The 16,786-nt window shown below is 43.1% G+C and overlaps 1 protein-coding gene across 1 annotated transcript in view; it reads left to right on the plus strand.

Annotated features, from left to right (window-relative positions):
• Positions 1-8,036, plus strand: part of LOC101407785 (uricase) — a 92,041-nt gene extending 84,005 nt beyond the window's left edge. Inside the window, exons 9-12 of the mRNA XM_087448352.1 lie at positions 966-1,152; positions 2,737-2,860; positions 4,868-4,951; positions 7,077-8,036. Coding sequence (XP_087304478.1) covers positions 966-1,152; positions 2,737-2,860; positions 4,868-4,951; positions 7,077-7,151 — 470 coding nt within the window. The 3' untranslated portion in view covers positions 7,152-8,036. The remainder of the gene's footprint in view (positions 1-965; positions 1,153-2,736; positions 2,861-4,867; positions 4,952-7,076) is intronic.
• The last annotated feature ends 8,750 nt before the right edge of the window (positions 8,037-16,786 follow it).

Here is a 16,786-nt window from a genome sequence, read left to right on the forward strand (position 1 = left end):
GTTCTCTTCAGGCTTCACCAAACTGCTGGAGCTACAGTGTGTTCCACATAGAAAAAGAAAGAGAGAATCTTCTTCTCCCTAACTCTGTGCCCCACCTGTCACCTGGACCCTGAGCTAGAACACCTGGCACACAAGGAAGCAGCTTCTTCAGATTATGCCTGTCACCCCTCCATCTCCCGCATTCACCTCATGAGGTCACTTAGAGAGCCATATCATCTCCTCCATTGTGTTCAACTCGCCCTTCTCTCCCACAGGTCCCATGAGCCAACTTTGTCCCTTTTCAATTCAGTCAAAACCCAGAGTCTTTATGGGTATGCACATAGGCAGATCTATACCTTGCCAGTCACTGGTTTCATGTTCCCAGTCTCTGTTTAGGCTCAGCCAGGCCCATGCTGCTACCTATTCATGAAGTTGTCTGGTTTTACTGAGCTCATAACCACAAGGGAACTGAGACACCATCAAGGTCTGGTGGAGATTGCAGACATCAGCCAGTGTAGACCATCAACATGAGGACTAACCCCCAGTAAAGGCGGTCAAAATAGCAGACAGAGGAACTACGCTTGAGAAGCTTATTAACTCCTTTTGGCATGATCGCCTGTTGAGTGAGACAGAGCTCAAAACATGGAAGGTAATTTGGCCTAGAACACACCCCTGCAGAGAGCTGAGAGAAAGGTATTCATTTCTGTGGGCTTCACTGCAACGTGGAGGTTTATTCTCTGACCCTCAGTTCTCCTAGGGCATGAGGGGGCAGGGAGCCACGGAATCCAGAGAGGGAAAGGCACATGGTCCTAATCACTTGGACTTCAGAGGAGGCATGGAGACAGAAAACAAGGGCAATGATGTAGTTCTTCATACAAACATAATATGCCGTGTGGTAATAACCAGGATCCTCAGAAGTAGATATCAGTGAAAATGCTCTGTTTTGTTTATAACTTCATCCCCTCTTACCTTTTTACTTAAAACAGCACCTCCAGTCATTCATTCTGGAATCAAAGGCCTCAAGGTCTTGAAAACCACCCAGTCTGGATTTGAAGGATTCATCAAGGACCAGTTCACCACCCTCCCTGAGGTGAAGGACCGGTGCTTTGCCACCCAAGTGTACTGCAAGTGGCGCTACCACCAGTGCAGAGACGTGGAGTTTGACGCTACCTGGTATGAGCAGGTGCTAGGGCCTGGTGCTATGCCAACAGAGTCTGCCCTCCTCCCAGAGGCCCAGAGTTCACGGACTCTTCCATCTGAAAGGGAAACTTAGAGGCCGTTCAATTCAACCTCCTCACTGTTCAGAATCCCTTCTGTTGGATAACAGAAAGAGCACTGTCTTACCTTGAGTTAGTAAATCTGCACTTGAATCTTAGATGCTGTTAGCTATAATGACCTTGAGTGGACCACCTAATTTCCCTGACTCTCTGTTTTTTAATTGATTAAATCAGTAGTTCTCAAGCATCATTGTGTATCAGATCACCTGGAGAGCTTGTCAAAATGCAGAGCATTGGGCCCACCCCAGAGGTTCTGATTCTGTAGGTCTAGGGTGGGGCCTGAGAACTTGCATTTCTAACAAACTCCCAGGTGATGCAGATGCTGCTTGACCAGGGGCCACACTGTAAGAACCACTGTATCAAGTGAGGATATGATATTTGGTCTCACTCCCTCATCCTAGATGTAGAGAGGGCTAAACTAGGGTGACCAACTCGTCCCAGTTTACCAAGGACTTTCCTGATTTTAATACTGAAAGTCCCATGTCCCAGGAAACTCCATGGTCCCAGACAAACTGGGACAGTTGGGTCACCATAGGCTAAACTCAAAATGAGATGACATTCACGGAAACACTTTATAAATGATAAATGCCTTAAAAATGTAAAGGTATGATGATGATTATAATATCCTTGACAATAATTAGGCCCCTGGACTCCCAGAGTTTGCTTTTTGACCTGGCATCTCATTCCTTTGCTGAAGCTCTGTTTGTTAGAAACTTCTACCCTATACTGAGCTGGAATCTGCCCCCCACCCTATAGTTTCCTCCCACTGGTATAGTTTTGCTCTACTCCTTTTATTATGTGATAGGTTGGAAAATGTTTGACGAGAACCTCACCTCGATCTTCTTTTTCCTCTTTTATTTCAAGTGTTTCCCCATGGACAGTGGCCTGATGTATTTATGTTGAAGAGAGCAGGAAATGGAGCATACCAGAGTCAGGGTACTAGTTGTGCCTCCCACCTAAAAGAGGGACTTAGAGAGGATGATTTAACTTTTAAACTCAGATTCCTCATCTCTAAATTGGGGATAATAGTACCTACCTCAGGTAAATTGAGAGAATTCAAGGAAGTAATCACATAAAATACTTAGCACAGAGCCTGGCACAGAATAAAACCTCTAAATATATAAAAACTCAAGGAACCAACCAGGCCGAGCAGTAAGAGAGTTAGGAGTACTTGGGAGTCCTCGTCATAGGTTTTTCAAACATGGAGGGAGATTTACCCTGCATTGCCCACTGGGCCCTGAGCCAGATTATGAAGATCACCTAGTGATGCTCAATATGTTTGTTGAATGGTGTGTGTGTGTAGGGGAAGAGGAAGTGAGGGGTTTTGTTTTTGTTTTTGGCATTACAAGATATTAATCTCTTCTAAAACCAGCAATAAAATTGTTTTCTGGGGAACAGAATGGTCATCCCTTCTTAGCTTCATAATACATTCTAAAAGACCACCCTGTAAGAGCCCTTGGTTCTCTTTTTTGTGTTTTAGGGACACAGTTCAGGACATTATCCTAGAGAAATTTGCTGGACCCTATGACAAAGGCGAGTACTCTCCCTCTGTCCAGAAGACCCTTTATGACATCCAGGTGCTCTCCCTGAGCCAGGTTCCTGAGGTATGTTTTGTCATTTGCCATTCTGAGGACTGAGAGAGCTTGTTGTGTCTCCTGTCAGCTCTGAGAAAGAGTTGAGAGTTAAAATAAGAAAGTGGAAGACACATGAAAAATGACATCTGTTGTTGTTCAAAAGCTTGTTATAGCAAGTGAGAAGAGAGCAAAAAATGGAAAAATCTGTCCAACCTGAAAATACCGGCCACTGCTGTAGTTCTTGAGTTTTTTTGAAAATTCTTTGGGTCTCTTCAACCTGCCACAATTTAAGCCTCATATTCAGGATACTCGAATGCCTTGAAAGAGGGGTAATTAGACCAAGAATCTATGTTTCAGGGGAGCCAGAGAATGAAGGATGGATGCAGACAGATTCCATCCATCCATCCATCCGTCCATCCATCCATCCATCCATCCATGCATTTGATATCATTGAATGGTTTTTATGTCTCTATCCTCAAAGAGCTCATTATCCAGTGAAAGAAAAAAAGTAAACTAACAATACAATAGAGAATAGAGTATTATGAAAATACAGAAGAAGGCACCTAACTCAGGTCTAGGGATAGGGTCAGCAAGGCTTTCTGGAGGGAGAGGTGTTTGAGTTAAATCTTAAGGGACAAGTAGAGGTTATCTGGGTTCACACTCAAGGGTGAGGGAGCAAGGTAGGTATGGAGGCAGGAGGCAGCATGGAACAATTATTTACTGTTGAGGGTCTGCCATATGTGAAGCTCCAGGAGTGCAAGTCTTTCCATGTGCCTAGATAAGGCAAGAACCAGATCAGGAGGGCCTTTGTGGGCTTATTAATAGAGTCTGTACTTTATCCTGAAAGCTCTTAGGAGTCACTGAGGGGTTTAAGTAAGGTGTGGTGCTACCACATTTGCATTCTAAAAATATCACTTTGAAAGAAGCATGATAAATTAAAAGGAGGATGGACCCCAGACAAGGAGACCTGTTAGGAGGCAGTTGCAGAAATCTGATAAGGAGGGCCAGACTAAGGCCGTGATGGAATGGAGAGGAAAAGTACTATCTTTAGACCTGGGCAGGAGGGACTCCCTCCATAGCCCAGCACTTCAGAGGCTCCCTTCAGGTCTTCCTCTGGCTATGCCTGTCTCCACTGGATGAAGAGTCAGTGGGGCCAAGGCAATAAACCCTTCAGGGGTCCATGCATCCCCTTCTAGACCATTCTCTGGATACCTGAACCCCAGAATTTCCTACCCAAATAACCCTGAGACTACTTCCAGAACCTGTGCAAGCCTCCTCCCCAGATCCATCCTCTGGAGGGCAGATCATGCCATTACTGAGTACACCCTTAGGCCTGAGAGTGGGCAAAGGGGCAGATGTTTGCAGGAGGTATGGATGGGACATGCAAGCTGAGGCGTCTACTCTTATGGACAGAGAGAAGATAGGATGGGCCAGGAGTCAGGGGCCAGGGGCTAGGGGCTGGCCCTTCCTGTGTCCTGGCATGGCACTGCAAGGAATAAGAGAACTTTAAATTAGATCCTGGCCTTCCAGGTTGTTATGAAGGTATATTTGTCAAGTTAGAAGGATAGAGCATATTTTACTTAAAAGTTTTTTAGTTTGATTCATGACTTTTAAATCTTTAAGCATTTGGTATATGGGCCTCCAATTATATTCTTACTCCAGGGCCTGCAAATGTTAGGGACAGGTCTGGAGAGGAGGGAATGACTGAGGAGGAATTTAGGAGGATGACTGGCCAGCACCAGGAGGCCAGTTGGATTCTGAAGTTCTCCCAGGTTTCTGACCCAAGGATCTCTTACTTTTCTGAGAAACAGATTTTGTACACGAAGGGAAGAAGAGTGGGTCCACCATCTAATAATAGGGCTAGCAGGAGAGAACAGTGTCGAGCAGTAGAGGAACATCAGAGGCTGTGGAGGAGGGTGGAGAGGAACCTCAGAGACAGAGGTAGAGCCTGAGTAATGGGCTAGTGGGATGGGGGAGGAGTGATGAAGAGAGAGATTCACTGTTGCCCAATGTGATACATATTGTTGTGAGTTCCAGATAGAAGATATGGAAATCAGCCTGCCAAACATTCACTACTTTAACATAGACATGTCCAAAATGGGACTGATCAACAACGAAGAGGTAAGAGAACTTTAAAAATATTTAAAGCACACTTTCTCCCCTCCACCCACTCTCTTACCCCTCTTTATAAACTTGGGATGATAATATCACCGACCAAAACTTTTAACAGCTGTTGCTTTAGAAATATTTTCAGTCGCCGCTGATTAGAGCCCTCTTAGACTCTGGGCCTTTCAGTACCTGAGGCTGAGTACCCAAGAAGTGGATGATTATAGAGGAGGGTTGGAAGTGCAAACAGTGAAAGACACAGAAAGCACAGAGTGTGCCCAAGGAAACAGCTCTGAGATCTACTTCTCCGGAAAGTGCCACACAAGGTCACAGCTTTGTTATTCTTCCATCATGAGGCGATGAGGAGAAAAACAAGATTCTATTTTCATTTTCTTCCATCATCTCTAACTTTTGATTAAGTAGTCCATTTGAGTAGCATACAATATACATAAAAAGAATGAAAGAGGATTTGTGTTTCTAACTGCAATTACTGAAGGCAAGATGAGGAAGTTCATTTTTTGAAAGGACACTTTGTTTTGGAAAAAGCACTTACCCTGACTTGTTTTTAGCCACGGAGGAAGGTTAACGTAAGTCAGTGTGTCTGACTAGACAGCCTATTGTGTTCAGTCCTGCGAGATCAGAGCTGTCCCTCTGGCTGTGGACCACTCTTAGAATGGAGGATTTCTGTATTTGATCCAGCCTTCCACAGGCTTCTAAAAGTTGAAAAACACCATTTTGGTAGTTTCTTTTAATGTGTGGGAGGAGTAAGATAGGGAGGGGTCACCTATTAATGTGGCTTTGCTGCCGTGGAATCATATTCTTTGGTGGACAAAGGCCAATGCAAGGGTGTCCAGAAGGTCCTACGTTATGGGCCTGCTGACCCAGGAGCCTTATTGGTCACACCCCTCTGGGTAGGCACCTCGTTCCTGTTCTGCAAATTATGTTGTTGGCTCCATCAGGCTCTGCACCACCACGGCTGTAGGTGGGGCTGCCGATCAGTGTTGTGAAACAAAGGTCATGCTCAGGTGCCTGGTACAGCTGATAGAGCGCCCTGAGGCACAGAGGAGAGCAACCTTGATCCCACTCGCTGTTCGTTCAGCTGAAAGGAGGGGCAGCACTTTCTACCTCGGAGAAAGGAAAGGATATTGATTACCAGCATGCTGTTAAATAGAACGTAAAAACCTTTTTTAAATGATTACTTTCTAAAGGGCAGGAGAGGGACCTGAAAGTAATCCTGGCCATGTCTACCAAAGGTGAAACAAATGGGCCCCAAACAGAAGAAGGGTCAGGCATCATAACCAGAGCAGTGCTTAACTCAGGACGCCCAGCAGAGAGAGGAGGGTCTCCTCAGGGCCCCCTGACGCCGTAGGGCTGTGCTGATCCCAGCTCGAAGGCTTGCCGGTGGGCTGAGGCCGCAGTGTCCCTTGCTCTAAGAATTCAGGCTCGAAGCTGCCTCCTGGAGCGCAGTGGGGACCTGGAGGCAGGAGCGCCTGAGTTCCTTTGGGCCAGGGCTCTGCATGAAGGCACCTGAGTGGTTGAACAAGCTGTCCCCCTGTCCGTGTCTGCACTTTGGGGATGGCTGGAGCCATGTTCAGGTCCTCACCCAGCAAGTATCACGAAGTAAAGGCAACAAATGAGAAGCAGGGAGTCAGGACACACTGACAACAGCAGAGAAGTGACAAATGACAGAATGAGAAGACAGAAGAACTCTAAATGCACAGCTATCTGGAGCCATTTAGCATTGGGCTAACAGCCCCGAGGGCGTCAAATGCTCCTGAGGGCATGGCGGTGTTAGAGCATTGGACAATGATGGATGTCCAAATGAGTCATCAAGCAAAGGCCAAATTATGTTCACTACACTCCATTTAAAAAGCAGGGGTATGTAATGCATTTCAGAAACATTTATATCCCAATGATAAAAATTTTTTAAAAACTCTTTACTTTTCTGGAAAATCACCTCATCTCTCAACTGTTGCCAGAAAAATAAGACATTACTATGCTTGAAGTAACTTTATTATAGGGACTGTACATTTTCCTGTTTAGCAAGTTGTCGTTTTTGTTTTTGATTTAATATTGATTCATAGAAAAAAGGAGAGGTCTATTTTAATGCCTCTGATGTTATCATGTGGTTTTTCTACAGGTTTTGCTACCATTAGATAATCCATATGGCAGAATTACTGGTACCGTCAAGAGGAAGCTGACTTCAAGGCTGTGACATTGTAGCCACCAGTGGGAGTCCACTCTCAGCTGAGGAGTTCCTTAAGCCACTTGTGATGCTGGCAGTCATAGCCAGTAGCCATGCAAATTTTCAACCTCGTATGTTAATTGATAGTGTTCATTTTCATCCTATAAAAGAATTCTTCTACACCTAGCTCAGCAAGGTGTTTTGTGATTAGTAATTATGACACGCTTTATGGATGCAATTTACTTCACAAATGCTGAGCAGTATTTCTTTAATCATAAATCAGTATTTCTTTTTAGTTATCTTGTGCCTTCCTATCTTAGAGAAGCTTTAGAATCAATTCGCTAAGAAAATATTTATGAATTAATGGAGGTGTCATATCAATTAATTTGTGCACAAGTTTAAGAAGCAAGTTTCATCCTACTGATGTTAAAACTTTGCTTCTGGGTAATGCAGAAAATATAATGACAAAATCGTATTTTGAAAAATATCATCATTATGACTTCAATTGTATTGAATATTTGAATATTTAAAAATGCTATAGCAAATGTATCATTGGGAGTTTATTTGTACTCTAAAAGTACTTTTGTAATCTTAATGCATTGGTTTTATGACTTACACAACTCTTAGAGAATATTTAGTACACATTGGGGCACCGAGAAAAAGTGTAAATTGTTTTCCTTTGAATAATGCATCACTTTGGCACAAACAGCCACATTTAATAAATGCTAAATCAAGACACAGATGGATGAAGATGTATATAGAAAGAAGACTAGATATATGAAAATATCAGCAATGATGATTTCTGGATGGTGGGATTATGAGTGATGTTTATTTTTTGCCATGTAATTTTCTGAATCTTCCAAATGTGAACATTTATTACTATTTTCAGAGAAATAAATATAATTGATGATTTAAAGATGCATACAGATTTGAGTGGTGTTTATCTTTATATCAATTGACTAATACTACTATTGTATATATCATAAAGCTTAGTAAACTATAATTTTAGAAGCCCATGATGAAAACCTGTCCACATAAACATTCTAGATAACCTTCCTCCATTTTTTAAATCCTCATTTATTTAATCTCCATTTTTTAATAATTGCTTACATATGAGCACTTAGTATTATTTGGTAATTCTGCTTCATTCACCTTTATAATACTACTACTTAAGGTAGCGTGGTGTAGTGTTTAATTTCAAAAACTCATTTAAGTCCTGGATCCACCTCTTACCAGCTATATGACAGGTTTCCTCATCTGTAAAATGGAGGCAAAAATAGAACCTACCTCACAGGTTTTTTTGAGGATTAAATGGGTTAGTATTTGTAAAGGGCTATGGTAGTATTTATGCCTGATACATAGAAATTTCTGTATGTTTGTTAAATGAAATATTCTGCCTTCCTTTCTGTTGTTATTAGATCCAAGTAGAAAGTCATCATTGGATTTTGTGGGTGAGATGAGAGATGGGAGGTCTGAGAGCAGCAAACCCTAGAAGATGCTGGAGGCCATTTACAAGCTAGTCCCTGCTTGGAAAGAACATGAGATAAGAAGAATGAAATAATTTGGTAAAGAGAGTGCTATACTGAGTACTCATGTTACAAAATGTGCTCTACATCGTGTAACTTGCATGGCCAAATGGCTAGTACATTTTATTCCTCTGCTGATTTGGTAATTCCGTTCAAAGAGGAATGTAGAGTCTAATATGATTTTTCCTAAAAAAACAAACAAGCACAACAAAAAACTTACTTAGGCCCTTCTTACCTGACATTCTCTTGGTCATGTAAATTTTAGAAACACTGTGCTTCAGAGAAGAAATCCATGTTAGAGCAGAATCCTTAGCAATTGTGGCTCATTTTATATATATATGCATTTTGCTTCTCCTGAGCTCTTAAAACATTTATTGTAATGGGTTGCAAATGAGCTATTGGATGTTATATCCCAGATGTGTGGCAGGAAAGCTTGTAGTCTGTGAAATTTTGAAGGACAGGTTCCTGTTTTGTGAAGGATGTTTTCTTGTGGTTAGAATTGTAACGATGTGCTGAAAAGCAGGCTTCAGGTTTCGCCTGCTCCTTTCAGGGCTAGCAGAGGAGCAGGCAGGCCTGGTCTGTCAACACCTGTGAGGAATTTGTATGAAAACACTTTGTGGTTTTGTTACGGAAGGCTATGTGGACTCTGTTCCAATCCTCTGGGAAGCAGAGCTGCTCTCACAACACTCGGCCCTCTTCTATCCCCACCCTCACTCCACCCTCATCTCAAAGACTTTCATGGGGGACTAATGCAGGTGATTCCGGCCCATTTACTGCCTGCGAGGCAGTGTGCATGGTACTTCATGGAGCAGCTGTCATTTGGGGCTTGTGGTTTTAGCAGCCAAGATTCTAAAGACTTGTTCCAAATCCTCTAAATTTCATCTCACAATTTTTCATTGAGACGGGCTCAGAAAATGTGTCCTGTCCTTTTTAGAGTGAGACTTAAGCTCATGCCATTCTTTACATTTAGTAACCTGCTTTTTCTCCCTAATATACTAGAAATATTATATTGAGACAGCATTTTACTTGTTTGTCATTGAAACAGAATTTACCTTTTTCAATCACCTGCAAGATTTAACTACAGAAATCTGAACTTCTCTCTAATGTCCTAACACTCTGTCCAGGAAGAGCATTTCCTTTCCTTGAGACTTGGGGCTGAGTAGATTTTGCTTTGTGCAGTCTCCTTTGCAAAACCTTTGTAACTTCTGCTCCCTTACCTGTGTTTATGAGGAAACCAGAGCTTATTTCTAAAGACATGGATTTCCAGCCTTCTAACCAGACACACTGGGTTCTTCCTGCTTCCAAATATTGGAAATCTGTATTTTTCATTGTCTTTGTTCTCATTTCTCTCCGAGTTCAGCTGCCTCTCATTCTTCCCTTTGCCCAGACTCATTCTCAGAAATTCTTAAAGTTTTTGGATCCTATGGAGACCCTATTGAGAATATAATGGCTATGAACCTTCTTCCCAGGAAAATGCTTACTCACATCTCCACAGGTGCCTCAACATCTACTAAGGAAGTAGTTTATACTTAATCCTTAAAGTATGAAGGATTTCAATAGAAATTTAGGATGTAAGGAACATATTCGACCAAACTTAGAAGAAAGATATACTGATCACCTTTACATGAGAAAGGGAAATAAGTGTATTTAGAATAAAAGAGAAAGATTACAGGTATATTAGTTTCCTGAGGCTGCCGTAACAAATCAATACAAACATGGTGGTGTATAATAACCCAAATTTACTCCCTCATTGTTCTGGTGGCTAGACGTCCAAAATCAAGGTGTTGGCAGGGTCGTGCTCCCTTCGAAGGCTCTTAAGGAGATTCTGTTCTTGTTCTTTCAGTTTCTGGTAACTTAAGGGGTTCCTTGGTTATGGCTGTATCACTGCAATCTCTGCCTCTGTTGTCACATTGCCTCTTGGTCGTCTATCAGTTTCCCCTGTGTGACTCTTATAAGGATACTTGTCATTGGATTTAGGGCCCACCTAGATAACCCAAGGTGATCTCCTCATCTTAAGATCCTTGACTTAATGACATCTGCAAAGATCTTTTTTCCACACAAGGTCATATTTACAGGTTCTGGTAATTAGGATATGGACATAGGATCTTGGGAGCCACCATTCAATCCACTGCACCAAGTCAGGGGACAGTGAGCTTTTTGAGGGTAGCTCTTCTGGTCCATATTGGATCTTTAGCTACACACAGGCTACCGTTCCCTTCCCTTCATATCTGGGGAATGGTCACATACCCCTCCCAGTTTGACCAGCTGTCACATAGATGTTTATAAAAGGGTGAAGACCATGGACTTTGGATCTAGATAGCACTAAGTTTTAGATTGGGCTCCACCAATTTCTAGCTGTATGACCTTGGGCAAGTTACCCTAAACTTCATTTCTGTAATTTTGAAATGAGAATAATAATAATACTGCCTACCTCAGAGTAATTGAGGGTTAACTGAGACAATGTGTGCGTGAGTTAGAATGCTCTTGGTTGCAAGTAACTGAATATCCAAGGGAGTCTTAAACTGAAAGGACATCTAATTTACTTAAGAAGTTCAGAGATAAGCTATCTCAGGATTGATTTGGAAACTCAGTGATAGCATCGAGGACTCAGGCTCATTCCATCCTTTGCTCTGCTATCCACACAGTGTGGTACTGTTCCCCCTGTGGCCACAAAATGGGTGGTAAGGCGTCTGTCTGTAGTGCATCACCCAGATCTCCCTTGGGACCAAAGCACTCAGATGCCAGAAGTGTTGGCCTCTGATGGCTTATAGTTGGGTCCCTCTGCAGGAATTGCCCTTGGCTAAAGGACTGTGTCACCCAAGTTTACACCCACTCCTGGGAGCAGCTCACATCCAATGGTAGTCAATGTGGGCAATACAAGGTCCTGACCCCCTGCCTCAATTGGGACAACTCTGCAGGGGGTGTTCCAGCTCCAGAGCTCCTGATTGGCTGAGGCTTCTGCTGCAACTTCATCATAGTTCAACTTCTCCCTCTACCTGGTACTGCTTTCCTCAGTGCTCACAGGCATTGTTCCAGAGAGCAATCCTCAATAAACTTCCTGCATGAAAATCTCAGGGTCTCTCTCACTTTATGTTTCTTAGGGAAGCCAACCTGTGAAACCAGGAGTGATTCTAGAAAGGAGGCTCTAAAGTAGGGTTTTGGGAGCTGAACCACCCACTGGCCAGCTGGTAATGAGCACCTGGAATGTTGTAATCATGTAATTATTAAAAATTACACCAGAGGCTGATTGGGATGGGATACTGGAGGAAGGGAATACAATGGCAGGGGCAATATCTCAGATGCTTGAGCGATTTGGGGAAAATAGTTATTATAAGGACTGTGGAATTTGGATGAGTATTTCTGGGCACCATTAATGCATTAAGAAAGACAATGAAAAGCTGAGGATGATTAATAACCAATATAGCAAGAGGGCCTCCTTGGCAGCATATAAAGAGATTCTACAGCCAGGTGGCAGAAAAAGCTTAGGATCAGGCCCAGGACTTAATTATAGGAATAGCAGTGCTCCAAGGAAGATTGAATTCTCAACCCTGACAGGGTCTGCCACACCAAGGTCGTGGTCCTGATTGATGCCCCTGAAATCTTGAATCCTCAGATTTCCCTGAATTCTCTGGGCCTGCAGAAGTGGCCTACTCTTCACTGTTAAAAGCTAGCACTGCCCCCTTGCTTGAAGATAATGCAGAGGCTTCTGCCTAGCAAGGAAATAGTACCCCCTTGGGAATCTATCCCCACCTCCCCTCCTGACCACCAGACCTATAAATAGGGTCAAGTCACACCACAAACCAGCCAGACACATGCTGGGCCTGCTCAGAGAGGAAGCGGACTACAGACCAAAGGAGTTGCAAAAACTCAGTCAGTATATAGGAGCTGGAGGATTACACGTGGGCCTGGATCCTGAGGGTGCTGGATAAAACCCATCAGATTTTCAAATCAAGGAGGAGGAACAGAGACAGTTTCCATTCACATGGGATGGACTGTTATATACATTTATGGTCTTGCCCTAGGACTAAATTAGCTCTCTGCCCTTTTTGTATATGGGACCTGGACCATCTGGACGTTCTGCAGGACATCACACTGGTCCATTGTATCCGTGATATGTTAATTGGACTGGAAGAGCAAGAAGTGATACTTGTCCTCCGGAGAATGGTAGAGAAATCCCTGAGGGGCCCACCATATTAGTGAGGTTTTTAGGAGTCCAGTGATCTAGGGCAGGGGTTGGCAAACTCTGTCCCACCACTTGTTTTTGCAAATAAAATTTTACTGGAACACAGCCAAGCCATTTGCTTATGTATTGTCTGTGGTTGCCTTCATGCTACAATGGCAGAGTTGAGTAGTTGCAACAGAGACTATTTGGCCCACAAAGCCTAAAATATTTACTCTCTAGTCCTTTATAGAAAAAATTTGATGATCCCTGGTCTAGGGCATTCCAGGAATCTCTTCCAAAATAAAGGACACATTATGTATCTCAAACTTTCTACCACTAAGAAGAAAGCACAATGTCTGGTAGTCTCTAGGTTTTGCAGGCCTCATATTCCACACTTGGGAATACTACTCCAACTCATTTACTGGGTGACAAGGAAGCTTCCAGCTTTGTGTGGGACCAAGAGCAGTAAAAGGCTCTGCAGCAGGCCCAGGCTGGGTGCAAATATTCCTACTGCTTGGAACATATGAATCAGCAAACCCTATGCTATTAGAGGCGTCTCTGATTGGGGAAGATGCTGTGTGGGGCTTATGGCAAGCCCCAATAGGAAAATTAGAACACAGACTCCTAGGGTTCTAAAACAAGGCTGTGCTATCTGTAGCAGAGAATTATTCACCATTTGAAAAATAGCTCCTGGTGTGTTACTGGGTCTTGGTAAAGATAAATGTTTGACTATAGGAAATCAAGGGACTTTGTGGCTGGAGCTGCTCATCATGAGCTGGTTTCTATCAAACCCACCAAGTACTAGAGTCTAGCAGGCCCAGCAGCAATCCACTGTAAGATGGAAATGATAGATCCAGGATCAGGCACAAGTAGGGCTGGAGAGCACAAGAAAGGTACATGGGCTCTGACCTCCATGTTACCCACCACTGTTTCTCCGGCACCTCTCACACTTATGGCCGTAAGAGAAGGGTGGCTCTTATGATGGTGGTGAAGGGAAATCCTCCCAGTGAGGAAAGCTTTAGGAAATGCACCAAAGGGTCATCTACTTTGTGTGGAAACAAAAATAGCCTTAGGTAAGAATATATATAAACTCATGGGCAGTGGCAAATGGCTTGGTTGTTTGGTTAGGCTCCTGGAAAGAGAAAGATTGGCAGATGTGGAGAAGGAAAAGGCTTGTGAGTGGATCTGTGTGTATTAATAATGTTTTTTATTTTCTGTATCTTGTGATGTTTTGACGTCTTGGGAGGCCTTACAGACCCAGGGAGAGACTTCCCTCCCACAGGTAGCTAGTTCCTAAAGATAGAAAACAACTTACTTGGGAGCATGCCTCTCATATGCAAGCCAACCACCTCCTTATCTAACTCTCACACACCAACCCAATATTTCCCCTGCCCTAAGTCAACCCAGGGCCAGGAACCAGACAGTAAGAGACAGGCCCTATGCCCCAAAGCCTGCCAGAATTATTCAAACCAGCTAATCCTAAACTATGTACTCTGCTCTGCCTTGCCTTTCCAGTGGAAACCCCAATAAAGGCTCTGGCCTAGGCTTTCCTCTAGCTTCTGCTTCTGCCTCCTGACCAAACCCTGATGCTTTCCCCTGTGGCTCTGCATGGCACGGTGTGCCCCCTTTTCTCAGGAAATGTAAGTAATTTCTTCTTTCAATGGCATTGATCTCTCTGTGTTGTCACTCAATCATTTTTATAAATTAAGACTTGGGCACAAGTCACTGTGGGAGTGGACATTAAATGTAAATATTATTGTATTGCATAATGTCTACCAAAGGGCATCAACCATGGAAGAGGCACTGACCAATCCAGTAGACAGAATGACTTAGCCACTTGATGTCAGTTACCCTCTGTCATTGGCAATACCAGCACTGCACAATGAGCTCATGAATAGAGTAGCCATGGCGGCAGGGATGGAGGCCATATGTGGGCCCAAAACCATGGGATCCTGTTTTCCATAGCTGATCATAACTGTTGCTAACAGATATCCAACTTTTCAGCAGTAGAGACCAATATCTAGTGAGCCCTTGATACGGCACCAGTCCTTGAGAAGACTAACAGCTACTTGCAAGCAAGTTGAATACATTGGACCCGTTTCACTCTGAAAGAGGCAGTGACTCATCTTAACTAGAACTGATACATATTGTGGGTGTGGGTTTGCCTTTCCTGCTCACAGGGACTCAACTGGCAGCACTGTCCAAGGGTTTACACAATCTTACATAACATTACTGAGACCAAGGGACCAAGAGACCTACTTTAAAGTAAAGGCGATGTGGCAGTCTGTAAATGACCATATGATCCACTGGTCCTATCACATGCTGCACCATCCAGAAGCTGCTGGCCTGATAGAGTGATGGAATGGTTTTTTAAGGGGACAACTGAGGCGCCATCTTGGAGATGATACCATGTGACGATAGGGTACCATCCTCCAGGATGCGGTATATTCCCTAAATACTTAACTCTTATATGGTGCTGTGTCCCCAAAAGGTAGAACACATAAGTCTGGTAACCAAAGGGTAGAAGTAGGAATGGCCCCACTTACCATCATTCCCAGTGACCCACTTGCGAAATTTGTGCTTTTCCATCCCGTTAACTCTAGGCCCTGATTGTGTAGAGGTGTTATTCTTAGAAGGGGGATTCTTCCACCAGAGCACGCAATGAGAGTGATGTAAACTTAAAGCTATAGGGTTGTATAATCAGCAAACTCGATAATTCTCAAAAAACCCCAGCTGTTTCCAGCCTACTGCACAGTCAAGAAAGAATCATAATCAGACTGAAATCTTAGGACATTTATGCAGGGGAAATGACATTGTAGAACACGACAATGTTGTGAGTTATAATTAAATGGGGGAGGGGAGCAGTGACACATATAACTCAAATAATTGAGTTCTTAGAAGATCATAGAAATTCAGCGCTGAAATAAACTTCTAGTTGGATTTGTTTATTTTACATGGGAGGCAGTTAAAACAAGAGAGGTTAAAAGACTTCTACAAGGTCTTACAGATAAATCAGTAGCAGACCTGGGAGTAGAACAGGTCTCCTGACCCCTAGTGCAGTGTCCCTTCCTCCTCCACTGTGGACAAATAGCTCCAGTTTTCCTTTAGACTATGTGTGGATCAGGCCAGTGTTAACTTACTCTGCATTCTGCATGTGCATCATACAGAAGACTGATGAATAACCTACAGGCATTCTGGTGACTGGGAGAAGTCACCTTAGCATTAAAAGTTCATTATGAAATCTGCCAAATAGACAATTAAACAGACTGATGTCAACCTAATTGGCCCAAATTAATGAACGCAGATCTACTCAGATTTTTAAATTTTTATTATTTTATTTTTTGCTGTTTCTGATTGACCCTCACATGTCTTCATTAAAATCACAAAGGTATCAGAGATCTCCCTTTTATTAGTCTCACCATTTTGAACGTCATTGGATGTTCACTTTGGATTAGGGACAGGCTGTATTTAGAATTCACCTAATGCCTCAAACTAACTTCTCTAGGTCTTAGGGGACTAATAAAATTTTTTATGCATTTTGCTCAGCATATTTCCCTTAACTCAGCATAACAGTTTTTCATGGAGTTTAAATAATGCAAGTTTTTTTTCTTTTATGTGCCCTTATGAAGATAAAGCATCTAGAACCACTCAATATCCAAGGACCTAAGAAAGTACATGTTTTATCTTTTAGCAGTATTGTTGTCGTTAGTGCCATTGAGCTGATTCTGACTCCTAGTGACCCTGTGTACAGCAGAGCGGAACTCTGCCTGGTCTTTTTGCCCCATCCTCTCACCTTCTGGTGCTGTATCAGACAATGCTCCCCTGCTATTCACAGGGTTTTCATGGCCAATTTTTTCAGAAGTGGATGGCCAGGTCCTTCTTCCTTGTCTGCCTAGTCTGGAAGCTCTGCTGAAACCTGTGCACCATGAGTGACTCTGCTGGTATTTGAAATACTGGTGGCATGACTTTCAGCATCA

This window comes from Ceratotherium simum, chromosome 2 (genome assembly GCF_057802395.1).
Source record: "Ceratotherium simum simum isolate JZ-2026a chromosome 2, ASM5780239v1, whole genome shotgun sequence".
Classification (NCBI taxonomy): Eukaryota; Metazoa; Chordata; class Mammalia; order Perissodactyla; family Rhinocerotidae; genus Ceratotherium; species Ceratotherium simum.